This window comes from Eubalaena glacialis, chromosome 9 (assembly GCF_028564815.1).
Source record: "Eubalaena glacialis isolate mEubGla1 chromosome 9, mEubGla1.1.hap2.+ XY, whole genome shotgun sequence".
In the NCBI taxonomy this organism is placed as follows: domain Eukaryota; kingdom Metazoa; phylum Chordata; class Mammalia; order Artiodactyla; family Balaenidae; genus Eubalaena; species Eubalaena glacialis.
This window is the reverse complement of record NC_083724.1, coordinates 6,580,481-6,593,581: the sequence shown is the minus strand read 5'-3', so window position 1 is coordinate 6,593,581 and position 13,101 is coordinate 6,580,481. Positions and strand designations below refer to the sequence as shown.

Sequence of the window (13,101 nt, the reverse complement as noted above, 5' to 3'; positions counted from 1 at the left end):
GCGATAAGAATGCAAGCCTTCCCCAAATTACAAATGACCAGATGTCAAGGATCCTTAGCATAATGAATACTGGAAATACCCATACTATATCCTTTAGGGTAAGGGTCTACTATACAACATTCCCCATATATATTTTGTTCCTCTTAATTTCTTTAGAAAATCATATCACTGTTCAGAAATATTCGTCTTTTCTCCCTGGAGGTGGATTATATTTCTCTGCCATTTGGCCAATACTTGACCACTGGCTTGTTTTGGTCAATGAAGTGTGAGCAAATGTAATGCATAGCATTTCTGAGGTGAGGCAGAAGCTTTAATAGACAGTCCGTGCTTTACCACACTTTCTTTTCCCTTTGCCTCAATGACGTTTAATGTTTGAGACAGGCTGTTCTATCAGCTTTGGTTGAAGAGTGAAGGCAATGTGTAGCAGAGGCACAACCTACCAGCAATGTTCATCATGTAGTATGAATGCTCATGTTCATGTGAAAAATAACCTTTCTTGCTATTAGCCACTGATATTTTGAGGTTACTGAAGCATAACCTAGACTCTTACAGATAAAATTTTATTTTAGAGTGGCTTCTAGTTGGTAATATCTAAGGAAGCATTTCAATGTCATCAGTAATGTACCTCTAAATCCCAGGGTGGGATGGCTTATTTAGGTGACAGTCTCATATGCAAAGCGAGTCACAACCAGAGTATGTGGATTTTTTTTTTAACCTCTGAGAATCTTTTCCTATCCAGTTTGGGCAAAATCATTCTCATTCATTCATTTCAGAAATATTGAGAGCCAACAAAATGCCAGGCATTTTGTTAGGTACTGGGAAGAGCAATGAACAAGGCAAGTGTGGTCCCTGTCTCAACAGAGGTTTTATTCTAGTGGAAAAGACAGACAATAAACAAATAATTACACAGTGATTTAAAAACAGTCGTGATAAATGCTAAGATGATGAAGTCTATGGTGTTAGTAGAACATAGAACACTGGACCTGACTGGGTCTGGGTCATCCTCCTCTTTGGTGCCCCCAGAAATAAGTGTGTTGCCCAAAGTTACTCAACAACTAAAAGGGGGAAGAACAAGAACCTCATCCTCTTACTTAGGCATTCTGTGATCTTTGGACCAAACCTTGAACTGTGCCTTATATTTGGGCCAATAACCCTGTTTTCACTCATAGGGAGAGCCAGCTGGAATTTGGATGAATCAACCTACTCACCTCAGATTTTTAAAAGTATTCAAAACTCAAGTATCACTGATACTGGGTCAGCAGAACCATCCCTGTTTGGGAAGGTTGATGCCATATCCTTGATTTTTACAAGGATAGCAAATTAAAACACTCAACACACCCAAGCTGGACCACAAATAGATATGTTGGCATGTGTTGGTCCTGCCTCACAATAGCACTTCAACAACAGCAACATTGCCAACTATGTGCTTTCCTACATGGCTCGAAACATTTTGTCCAAAAGCGATACTCTCCAATATTGCAATTTTGTCAAATTCTTTTATTTTACCATAATCTAGGAATTAATCCGATTTGGCTTTATTCAATTCAAAATAAGTTTCCTAAGCACCTAGGGATACAGGGAAAAATAAGACTCAGTCTCTGCTCTAAAGGAACTCACAGTCTAGTAGTGAAGTCATTAACAAATGAAGAACTGCTCTTTGATTATTGGCCATTTATTGCTCATACTACTTTCCAAAATCTAAAGTTCTCCTATCATGCTGACACAAGAGCTCAAGAGAAGTCACATTGGATTTTACTTCTTTATTTCCCCTTTCTTAGTGCTCATCTTCCTTCATAACTTCAAGATGGGCATAAAATGGTTGACAACATGACTCTCCATTAAATTCGATTCCTTGGCGCCATAGAGCTTGGAAATATTAATCATGAGGGCAATCTTGTTCATCCAAAGAGGGGCACCTCTATTTGGACCTGCCACTGACAAAATGTGTCAAGCCCCTAAGTCTTGTTTCTTGGTGGGGGCGGGGGGGGGTAGCTGTTTGCTCATTTGTAAAATCCACCTCAAAAGCTCAAGTGTGTTCCAGCTTTAAGATTCCTTCCCTTGCTTTGAAATATCTATATCTAGTTACCATCATTTTAAAAAGTTACTTAAGCATTCCAAGAAGCCCTCTTGCAATACTGCTTTGACTCAGCAGGCAGGGAAGCAATGATGGTCCTGTGGTATTTCCTGTATCCCCAGAGTCCCAGAGTTCGTGAAGGAATGTGTAAGAGGACACCACGCTGTCTTTCCAGTAGAAGCGCCCTTCCTAAGCTGTGTCGCTAGGCAACCCCAGGTGTGGCATTAGCCCATCCTCGAGGAAACTGATTACGATGCAAGAACTCGGGCCCAGGACTCTGCAAACGTGGGGCACTATTTTGTGGTGCTGTTCCTTGCCCTCCCTCTGGGTCCTCACGGTGCCATTTCAAAGCGCTCAGTCCCAGTATTCCTAATCGATGGTCATTTCTGAGAGGGGCAGCCAGGGTGCCGTCTAGGGAAAGCCGGGTCACTCCTCTCTGGGTTTCCAAACGGTCGACAGCCGGACACCTCGAGACACACACACACACACACACGCCTCAAGGGTCTGTCACGACATCATCGACGGCCCTGAACCAAATCACGTCTGGGAATGAAGGGATCGCAACCTATCCCTCGAAACCAGATCACAGCCTCGCTCGCAGGGCCCGCCCCCCACTTCCGGCCGGACCGCGATCACGTGCCCTGACCCCGCCCTGCAGACGCGGCTCCTCTCGCGTCGGCGAGCGTCCCGGCTTCCCTTCCGCCGGAAGTGGAGCGACTTTCCTTTTCCGGCTACGGGTCCCCAAGCGGAGCGGGAGGCCCGACGGGGGAGCCGAGCGGCGGCGGCGGCGGCGGGGGCGGTAATGGCGGAGCTGGTGCAGGGGCAGAGCGCTCCGGTGGGGATGAAGGCCGAGGGCTTCGTGGACGCTCTGCACCGGGTCCGGCAGGTACGGGCGCGGCCGGCTGGTAGGAGCACGGGAGCCCGAGGCGGGGCTGGGTCAGGCCTGATGGGGAGGAGGGGGTCCGGCCTGGGGGCGGGAGGTAACCTGGGCTGACGCCACAGCTGGGCTCGGCCGTTCCTTGTGGCTCCTGCAGCCGAGAGGAGCCGAGGGATGAGGCACCACTGGGAGGCCCAGGCCCAGCCTGTCGGGCCGGTCTCCCAGGTGCCTGCAGCCTTTGGGAAAAGATTTGTCCAGGACGCCTGGCTCTATCGCGTCCCCACGCCGGGGCTGGACCCGCAGGGCAGCCAGCGTGGGGTTCTGAGGTTTACGAGGGTAGGGGGCTAGGGGAGCTCACGGCGAGGACCCGGTCTAGACAGAAGGGGACTGTCTCAGGCCCAGTAGCTTTTTAAAACTTGGAAAACATTCTCTTCAGACTTATTATATTTCGAGGGTGGAGTGGAAGGAATTCGAGGGTATTTTACTTTTGAGGGTGCTGTGGGAGAGGAGAGAAAGAAAGATGTTAGATAGGTGTGGGTGGTCCATAAGACGTAGAAATTCCTTACGGGCAATAGTTTTTCCTCTTTCAGGGAGCATGTGATATGAAGTCATTCCAACAGTGAAACTTGACCATCTGACAATGTCGTGCATTTTGTCAGAGTTAAATAAACTGATTTTTAAGAGGTTGCAAGCTTCCCTGGAGAATGAATATGGGACCTGCCAGAAATACTCTTTGGTTTCTGGTATGATGTTTAGAACAGAACATGTCCTTGTGTGTGAAACTTAACTGAACTTAAGTGTTAGCTCTAACACTTAAATTTCTTCTGCTGAGTGTCTTATACTCATCATCTCTTCCTATTTAATTGTAGGCATACTAACGGATACTTTTAAAGTTGGGCTGTAACTAATTACTGCTTGATTCCTAACAGAAAGCTACAGGACTCATTGTATTAGAAGAAAGCCTCCACTCGGTCGCTTGAAGATATGGTCTTTACACCTCTTTCCAGTATTCGAGGGGAGGGAACCCTACCTGTTTCCCAGATACTGACTTTTCATTGTAATACTGATGCTCCTATAGACATTACATTGGATCCCAGAAGTTTCCAAACCTGTGGTTCCGCCTAAAATTTTATCCGATGACTTGTTACTTACTGCCTAGGCACCAACCAATATATAGTGAGTATCCATCTTACTTAGACTTCAGAGCCAACCAGTGGCTGTAATGGATGAACAGTGCCATCCAGCTCCCCTTCCAGCACTCTGCTTGCCGGCGTGTTACACTGCTCTCCTCTACCGTACAGGGTCCTGAACCTTGTTTCTCACTGGCTACTAATATGTAATGGCTTTCACTCTGTGCTGATGTGTGACAATCACCTTGTCGGCCTCTGTATCCAGGAAGAATTATAGTCACTACCCTAAAGAGCTCAGATCCTCAGTTTGCAGAAGGCCTGTAGTTGAACATAAAATGAATTTTGAACCATTGAGAAGACTTTCTGCTTCTCTTGAGCCAGTGGTTGAACTCATATTCTTGGACAACCTGCTCAAGAGGGAGGGAGACCCTCTGTTAAATGCTGACCTAATGTGGATTGTTGAAGCAGTGGTGTTTACTACTAGCAGAGGAAACTTCACTGGAAATGTTCCCAGCTCTGAAATGCACCATTGACTGGAGCAGTTGTAAGCCCAATGGAGACAGTGCTGTAAGTGTATTACTTCCGAATATTAACAGCTGGAGGGCGATACTATCTCCAAGGATTTGATGGCCTTTAAAAACTAAAGAAAACACAGGTTTGTGGGTAATTTTAGGTTTATTTATAGATTTGCATTGGGCAAGAATGGAATGTTAGAAATCTAAAATATTGTGTGCTTATATCAATAGTAAAGCTTACCTCAAAGGGGCTCATATCTGTGGGCATCTGATGATGGTGGTTCTACCTCGCCATTGTATACACAGCATGTTGCAGAAATGTGATTTCCCCCCCAGTGACTGGAGATAAAAGACAGTGCATTTCTTTATTTAAATGATTGGAAAGCTTTCTCTCCTCTTAGGTGCCCTCGTAAACACCAGGGACGGTCTGTAAGGCCCTCATAAGTTTGTCAGGGAGCAGTAAGCTGTCTGGTGCTCGGTTTATCCAGAACATCACAGTAGAGTCTGAGTTGACCCTGATGGCGTTTGAACCTGCAGTTTCTATTAAGTCTGATATGTAGAGCCCAGCACCTAATCCACGAAGCTTCCCTCCTGGCATCTTGAAGCCTCCTTTTGTATCCTTTGGACTCTTTCCAACAAAGGGAACCAATTGTTGCTGTTAGATCACTCTAAGCATGGTATTCCTAGATCTGAAGGGAGTCTCTGAAGATGTCATATAAAATTTAAAATTTCTGCAGCAGTGTGAAGTCCAGTGAGTTAATAGTGTTTGGCCAAAGGGATAACATAGTCATTTTGTAGGGAAGTACACAAATGTAGAAATGTGATCTGATTCATTCCTACTGGTGAAGATCTAAAACTGCTGGGTGTTAAAAAAAAAAAAATCATGTCCAGTTCTCTGAAGTCATTGGCTGGTTAGCAAAAATAAAGTGTTCCTTCAACTTGTTGTTTAGAGAGCACAGGATCCTAATAAGAATGGGATGTGGACTTAAAGCCAGATTATCCTGTTCTGTGGCCACACTGCACCTCTACGCTGACTACTGTCTGTCAGGCTTTCAAGGGGACCTCATGGAGGTTATGGATGAGTAGATACAAATCTGTTTTGTTTAGCTTTTCTAAAAATATAAAAGAGTTCCTGGAAAGCCCACTGCTGATAGTTTAGTAGCATCCATCACCAAGTGCACCCATTTGCATTTTAACAGGACGATGTCACACCACAGTGTACTTCACATTCCCAGCAGCCTTCCTTCCACGAGCTGGACCAACCACCTGCCAGTCATCACCCAAATAGACGTTCTCTTATCAAACTGCTAGGGCTTCTTAGGGCTTTAAGCTCCTTCCTATTTTGTCCTAGACCCAGTCAGTGCCTCTGCACTGCGTAATTCCAGAGTGTTCTATTCACAGAAATACAGTGTTCATTGGTACCTCATGGAGTTGGGCATCATGGTGATTCTGCTCCCAAATGATTGTGACCAGGCCACTGAAGAGTCAGTGGAAAGTAACCTTTGACAGATTCTAAGGCCTAGAGCCTGTTCTTTACTAGCGCTGTTTTTTGGAACAGTTGGTTGGTGTGGGGCCTCCGAAGTTCCACAGTCCTGCACAAAATGCTTCCCAGTGCTGCTGTTTCACACTTCGAGCCTGAGCAGTAGATGATTTGGCACGTGTGCCGTATAGAAACGCTAAATTTCCTTTAAAAGAATGTGCCTCTACCATTTAAAGAAAAGGCCTGTGTTCATTGGCTGTTGGGCACTCCTTGAGAGATACTGCCTTTGCTCACCTCATATGTGATGTTTGTGCCTCATGGCAGAGTCACGTGTGCTGAATGCTCAGTGGCTTTTAAGTTTACTCCACTGAGACTGTCTCAGACGTGCCCAGTGGTTGAGTAGCTCAGGTCATCATTTCACAAGGGACTCACTCCTGCATGTACATTCATTTGAACTTTCTCAGACACTTGAAGAAAACCAATGTCTGCAGGACATCTGTGGGTTGCTCTGTGTCTTTGCTTTGATGGGACCCAGTAGAGTACCCTACAGAGAGCGAGTTCTTGTTGAAGGGTTTTCATGATGTGACTGAGCCCATTTGGGTCACCGCACTTTAATGGAAGCACTGAACTTCATATTTGGTATTGAAAAGTAGATGGTAAATGAACAGTACGTTCCACTGTATGCCTCTAACGCTTTTCTGATATTCAGCTGGGACTTCTTTATCTTTCTTTTAAAATCTGATAACCCATGTGTATCATCAAAGTAAGGTTTCTTAAGTCCCAAATACAAATTTGCCTAGACCAGAGTTTTCAGACTGGTGGCTTGTGGGCTGGAGAAGGCTCAGAGCGGGCCTGCAGGCATGCTTTGTTTGACCACACAGCGCCAACACTTAGAAACTAGAACAATTTCACGTAAAAAGTGAGATTTTTGTCTAATACTTGGCCATACTGCTCCCACGTTCTGCAGTGACTTTATTTGGCAGGAGCTGGGTAGCAGCTGCCCCTTTGCACGGGGCATTGACTCTCCGAGTTGCCTTTGTTCTCACCACTTTGCTTTTGTTCTGCACTGCCCATCGGGATGCCTAGTCAGCAGCTTTTTTTCCTCATCCTTTTCCAAATTGTGAGCCCATACAATAATTTAAATTTCTAACGGAAAGAGCTGTGCTGGAGACTGAGTCTCCTGCAAGTAGCTGCATGACCTTGGGCTAGGTTGGCCTTTCCCCGCATTTGATCTACAGGCTGTTCATAGATCTTCCATGGAAAAGGGCTCATGGACAGAGAAGTTTGGGGGATACAGGGTTAAATAAAGGTGAATTGGCTTCTTTACTGCAGGACTTCTCAGAGCCCTTAGTATGCTTCTGTGCATTAAGTCCTACTAGGGTTTGGGATATGCATTGTAAATATACCCAAGTTCTGTCACTTCATACCCTCTTTTCATAAAACCGAATCACCGTCTGTGGATCAAACTTCAGGAAATATTAAGCTAGATAATCTCAGTGGTCCCTTCAAGCTCACCAACATTCAGAGCTTCCATCTAGCTAGATCTGAAAAAAGTTTTGGCCATATTATTTTGGTTCTTTTACTTTCTAATGTGTTGGGTGTCTGTTCAAGCTCCCCTCTCCCTAGCTTTGCTGTGCAATTCTTTTACTCTGTTACTCATCCCTCTTGAAAATGTTTTACATTTAGAGTTTTGTTTTAAAGACACTTGGGAAAGAATAGCCAATACTTTTCGAGGCATGAACTACATTTTTATCCTAGTATCAGATGATAGCAGATCACTTGCAAGACTGAGTAGTGCTCATGGAAATTGTGAAGTGATGGGGATTGCTTGCTATTGTTTGAGGATCTGCTGAGTCCAAGGCCTCTTGCTGGATGCCGGGCCAGTGTAAAGATAAATAAGACAAGTTTGCTGCTGGTTTTATCTTACCGTGGAATTAGATCCTCACAACAACCAAGCGAAATAGTCAGGACAAGGGTTATAATTTTCATTTTATATTTGAAAGTAATAAGCCAAAGGGAGATAAAGCAGTATTCTCGGAGGCACACAAACAGTTAATATATGCAGTAGTTCTTGGACCCATGTCTCCTGCATTCTAAGAGGGACTCGGTTCCTTTGCAGAGGTAGTTGGGTAGTTTTCCATCTCAATGAGAATTCTGCAGCAGAATCTTCAAAGCATCAAAGGGATGCTGGTGGAATTAGATGGGACATAGGGGAGAAAACTAATGGTCATGTCATCTTGAGGGTCTTTGGAGGGGGGATGCTAGCTGGAACAGTATTTCAGCTTGGAGCCTCAGCTGGTCATCTTAGCATTTTTCTGACAGGCTTCTCCGTATTCACTTTAATTTTAGCAAACGTTTAATGAGTACTTTCTATGTGCCAAACACTTTGCTGTGCATTAGGGAAGTTCTTGAACTTTTTTTGGAGCATAGACCTTTTTAAGACTCTTGAAAACTTTGAACCACTCCTCGGAAATATTTAAATAGTTTGTATGTAATTTCAGGAGGTTCATGAATTCCCTAAAGCTAATCCCTGGAGCTCCCAGTCAAGGAACCTTTGTCCTGGGAGTACCAAGATGATTGAGACAGGTCCACACCTCAAAGAGCTCCCTGTAATGGGGAGACAGTATAACCAGCAACTTCCTCAGTGAGGTCACGCTACTTAAAGGTAGTTTGTAAAGTGCTTTGCAAACAGATAAGGGAGTATTTAATTCTCCCCAAATGTGGGTGGCATGAAGTTGTCAGCAAAAGCTACTAAGAAGAGCTGATATCTTATTCGACTGACATATAGAATTCCTTGTTTTGGTTAATGCCAGTTAATAGGGCAGAATCAGCCAGGGCCCCATCTCTAATGACAACAATAGCTACCATTCATTGAGCTTGTGTTGTGCTGGGTGCCAGGCAAGGACTTTCATATAAGTTCTCTCACTTGATGGTTGCAGAATACCCAAGAGGTAGTATAGTGAAGTGGTTATTAAGGCTTTGGATTCAGTCTATATGAGTTCAAGTTCTGGTTCTGCCAGTTACTAGCTTAGTGACTTTGGATAAGTTATCTAACGTCTTTAAACCTCAGTTTCCTCATCTGTAAAAGGGAAATCATTGATGGTGGCTATATCTATCCATCTATGTATATCTATATAGATAGATAGATAGATAGTTTTGTGGGTTTTTTTTTTGGAATAGCTAATATTAGAAGTTAGGAGTTTACCCTTGGGAGATGGAGGTGGGTAGTGACTGAAGGGGTCATGAGGCCAGCTTCGGGGGTGCTGGTTATGTTCTGTTTCTTGATCTGGATGCTAGTTGCACAGGCATTTTAGTACATGAAAATTCAAGCTGTCAACTCACCCATGTACTTTTTTTGTATTATTATTTTATTATTTTTCAATAAAAGGTTAAAATAGCAAACATTTCTCGTTCCTTACGATGTGCCCAGCATTGTTCTGGGTGCTTTACATTGTTATCTTGGTATCCCCATGGGTACAATTCCAGGCAGACTGGCTCCAGATCCCACAGAATTGAGACTAGTAGCTACTGTCTGAGGTCACCGTGAAGATGAATTGACGGCACCATCAGGCACTTAGGAAGTGCACAATAAATTTGATACACTGCTGTCTTCATAGTAACCTAGGCAGTGGGTGCAGAACGAGGACTTGCCTCTGTGCACCACGGCTCCAGACCTGCCCTCCGAGACTTGCTCACTCCCAGCCACTGGGCTCGACCGCTCTGGCCACATACTGTGTCCTCCTGCTGTGGGGAGTAGAGACTTTCAGCTCAGTCTGTCAGTTCGCCAGGGCGGGGCCACCCTGGGTGACTTCAGAGCAGAGGTTCCAGGGAAGCAGGTTGGGTTCCTCCTCCCTAAGTGGTGGTGTGAGCTCTCACCTCTACTTTAGAATCGACAGTGACTATGTTGAAGGACATGGACCCAATCAGTGTGTGGATGACTTGCCGCCATTCAGATAGCTTTGCCTGTTTCCATTTAGTGTAAAGTTTTATTAAATGTGAAGTTGTGGAAATATTCACAGCTTTCTGTTTGGGTTTATAGGGTGAGCTACTCTGATTACAAAACTTAAAGATGTGCACTGGGAATAATTAATTGCCATGTTTCCTAACTTTAGTGAATCGTGTACCACCTTTATTATGATTCTTGTCATATCAGTGAACCCTCAGTATTCTATTTACTTTGTATTTTAAAATCATTTTAAATTTAGGTTTATTTAAAATATTTTTGAACATTCATCCATGCACCTCCCCAGTTTGCTTTGTACTCTTTAGAAAACACTGGTTTAGTTCATCCCTGCATTCTACAGGGAGCAAGACCACCGAAGGTCTTGCCCAAGGTCGTACACCGGAAGAGCCAGCTGGAAAACCAGGACTCCTGACTGATGCCTGGTCCAGTGCTCCCCTCCTCCACGTTTCCACTAACTACTGGCAGTGGAGGTTAAATGTCTGTGACGTTGATTTATATTTCATCTATTAGCTGTGCTTAAAATAGCACAGGTAGTGAGGTAACCCATTCTTGCCGCCTCCCCCCAGAAAGGGGGGAAAGTGAATCAAGTAGTAGAAAATCAGTAGCAGCGTCCCCTCAAGGTCTTGCTTTCAGATAAGCACTGGAGTGGCCTTGGTTTTCTTGGAATATCGTGGCTTCTGAGACTATTTTCTGGCCTACGCCATTGTTAACTGAAAACGTACCTCACTTCCCTTAAGCAGCTACTGTTCAGAATGGTCAGTTATGGACATGAGGAATTACTTGAGCTCTGCGTACTGGAAATCATTAGGTTTTAAGTCCTCGGGAAGTGACTATGTTTAAGAAAGTATTAGGTGGAGGAAAGGGAGTTAGCCTAGTGCTGTGGTTAGTAGCATGGACTCTGGAGTCAGGCCTGGGCTTCAATGCTGTTTCTGCCATTTATAAGATGTGTGACTTTGGGCAGGTCACTCAGCCTCTCTGAGCTTCACTTTTCCTTGTCCTAAAGTGAAAATAATAATACTAACCTAAAGAATCATCATGAGGAATAAATGAGATAGCATCTTTAAAATGTTCTTAGCAGAGTGCCTACACATAGTAAGCACTCATTGAATTTTAACTCATTTCAGTAGGCATTTAAAATCATGTCTTAGAACAAGGTAGCATTTGTATGAATAAAGGAATACATTGTTTCTTTATAGCATATTGTAATATAATATATAATGTGATATCAATGTAAGTTATGGTATAATTGTATATTATAATGTTAAACTCACATCTAACATTTGTTTAGCCGCAGTTCAAATGCAGTTATTGACTTCAGAGCTACACCTCTTAACCATTATCCTGTACTGCTTTTCTCTTAGTGAAAATTTCCCAAATTATAGATAACCTGAAGCAAACATGATTTAAAAACAAATCTGAAATCCTCAGTCACATTTTAGAAGGTCACTTGTTGATTTAATCAAAATTAGGAATAGAAAACTATTGTAACACTTCTGGCATATCAGCTTTGGGGAGAAAATTACATTCCAGCAACATATGAAACATACCATATAAGTTATAAGGAAGGCCAAGGACTCAGGAATGACATCTGAGCTAATTTGGAAGGAAGAGAAAAGGTCTGGAAGCTAAGAGGTCTCATCAGAAGAGGGTAGAGAGAGTGCCAGATATGTAGAGCTTACATTTAGGGTCCTGTCTTTGAGGGTGATCTGACATGCACACTACTGGGGGACTCCACTGATAACCATAGCCTTTTCTCTTGTGTTTTGGGGTCATCCTTACTGTCTCTTGCCAATGTTTTGGTCTGTCTTCAAACAGACAACTGGGCCAGTAATCTTGAAAATCCTCACATTGGCCATTTACCGCTCAGTTTATTGGGCAGACGAAAGGGCCTCGGTGGGGCATAAGCCACTGCAGTGTTCTCACCTTTTAATCTGCCTGCTTCCCGAGCTGAGTCCTTAAAGATAAGTTTTGCATCTTAAGTAAGTAGCCAACCTCCACAAGCTTATCCAAAACAAATATGGAGAGCAAGATTGAAAGCTGGTGGTAGAATGCTGTTAGGCGAGATTTATACAGTATTCTGTTTTAGAGCAAATGCCCACTTGCCTTGAAATTTGAATATAAGAGATGGGGCTTCTATCAGCAGTCTTAGTATTTTAATTATTTAACTTAAAATAGTGTTTTTCAACGAGCACCTGTCCAGGCTACCATCATCTGTAGCCTAGACAGGGCAAACATTTTCTTCAAAAGTCCAGATAGTGGGAATTCCCTGGTGGTCCAGTGGTTAGGACTCCACGCTTTCACTGCCAAGGGCCCAGGTTCAGTCCCTTTTCGGGGAACTGAGATCCCACAAGCCGTGTGGTGCGGCCAAAAAAAAAAAAAAAGTTCAGGTAGTAAATTTTATACATAGATATATATATATGCTCTGCACACCATATGATCTCTGTGAATGGGTGTGGCTGTGTTCTAATAAAACTTTATTTACCAAAGCAGGTAGTTCACCACCTGGGGTTTGCTGACTCCTGGCCTAGAATACCTCCTAAATGGTCCTGTGACTCTTGTCCCCTTAGAATCTATTGATATTTTCCTTGTCCAGGAACAATTTTTTAAATCATAAATCAGCAGGTTACTCCCCTTACTAAGCCTTGTAGTTGCTTTCCATCACCCTCCATATAAAATCCAAGCCCCAGAATTCCCTGGCAGTCCAGTGGTTAGGACTCCATGCTTCGACTGCAGGGGGGCACAGGCTCCATCCCTGGTCGGGGAACTAAGATCCTGCAAAGTGCGAGGTGCAGCTAAATATATACATAAATATAAATAAGTAAGTAAGTGAATAAACCCAAGCCCCTTCCCATGACTTCTGAAGCCCTATGTGAACTGCCCTTGCCCACCCCTTGGAACACATCTAGTTCCTTCTATTCTAGTGACGTCAACTTACCTATCAAGCTTGCTCCTGCCTCAGGGCCTTTGTACAAGCTGTTCCCTCTGCCTAGAATGCTCGTCCTCATCATTTAGGTCTCAGATCCCATCTCAGCTCACAGCAGCCTTCCCTGATCGCCCTGTT

At 44.0% G+C, this 13,101-nt stretch overlaps 1 protein-coding gene across 3 annotated transcripts in view; it reads left to right on the top strand.

Annotated features, from left to right (window-relative positions):
• The first annotated feature begins 2,813 nt into the window (after positions 1–2,813).
• FUBP3 (far upstream element binding protein 3) overlaps positions 2,814–13,101 on the top strand; it is a 48,409-nt gene continuing 38,121 nt past the window's right edge. For all 3 annotated transcript variants that reach the window (XM_061199758.1, XM_061199759.1, XM_061199757.1), the window contains exon 1: positions 2,814–2,960. In XM_061199758.1, coding sequence (XP_061055741.1) covers positions 2,877–2,960 — 84 coding nt within the window. In that variant the 5' untranslated portion in view covers positions 2,814–2,876. The remainder of the gene's footprint in view (positions 2,961–13,101) is intronic.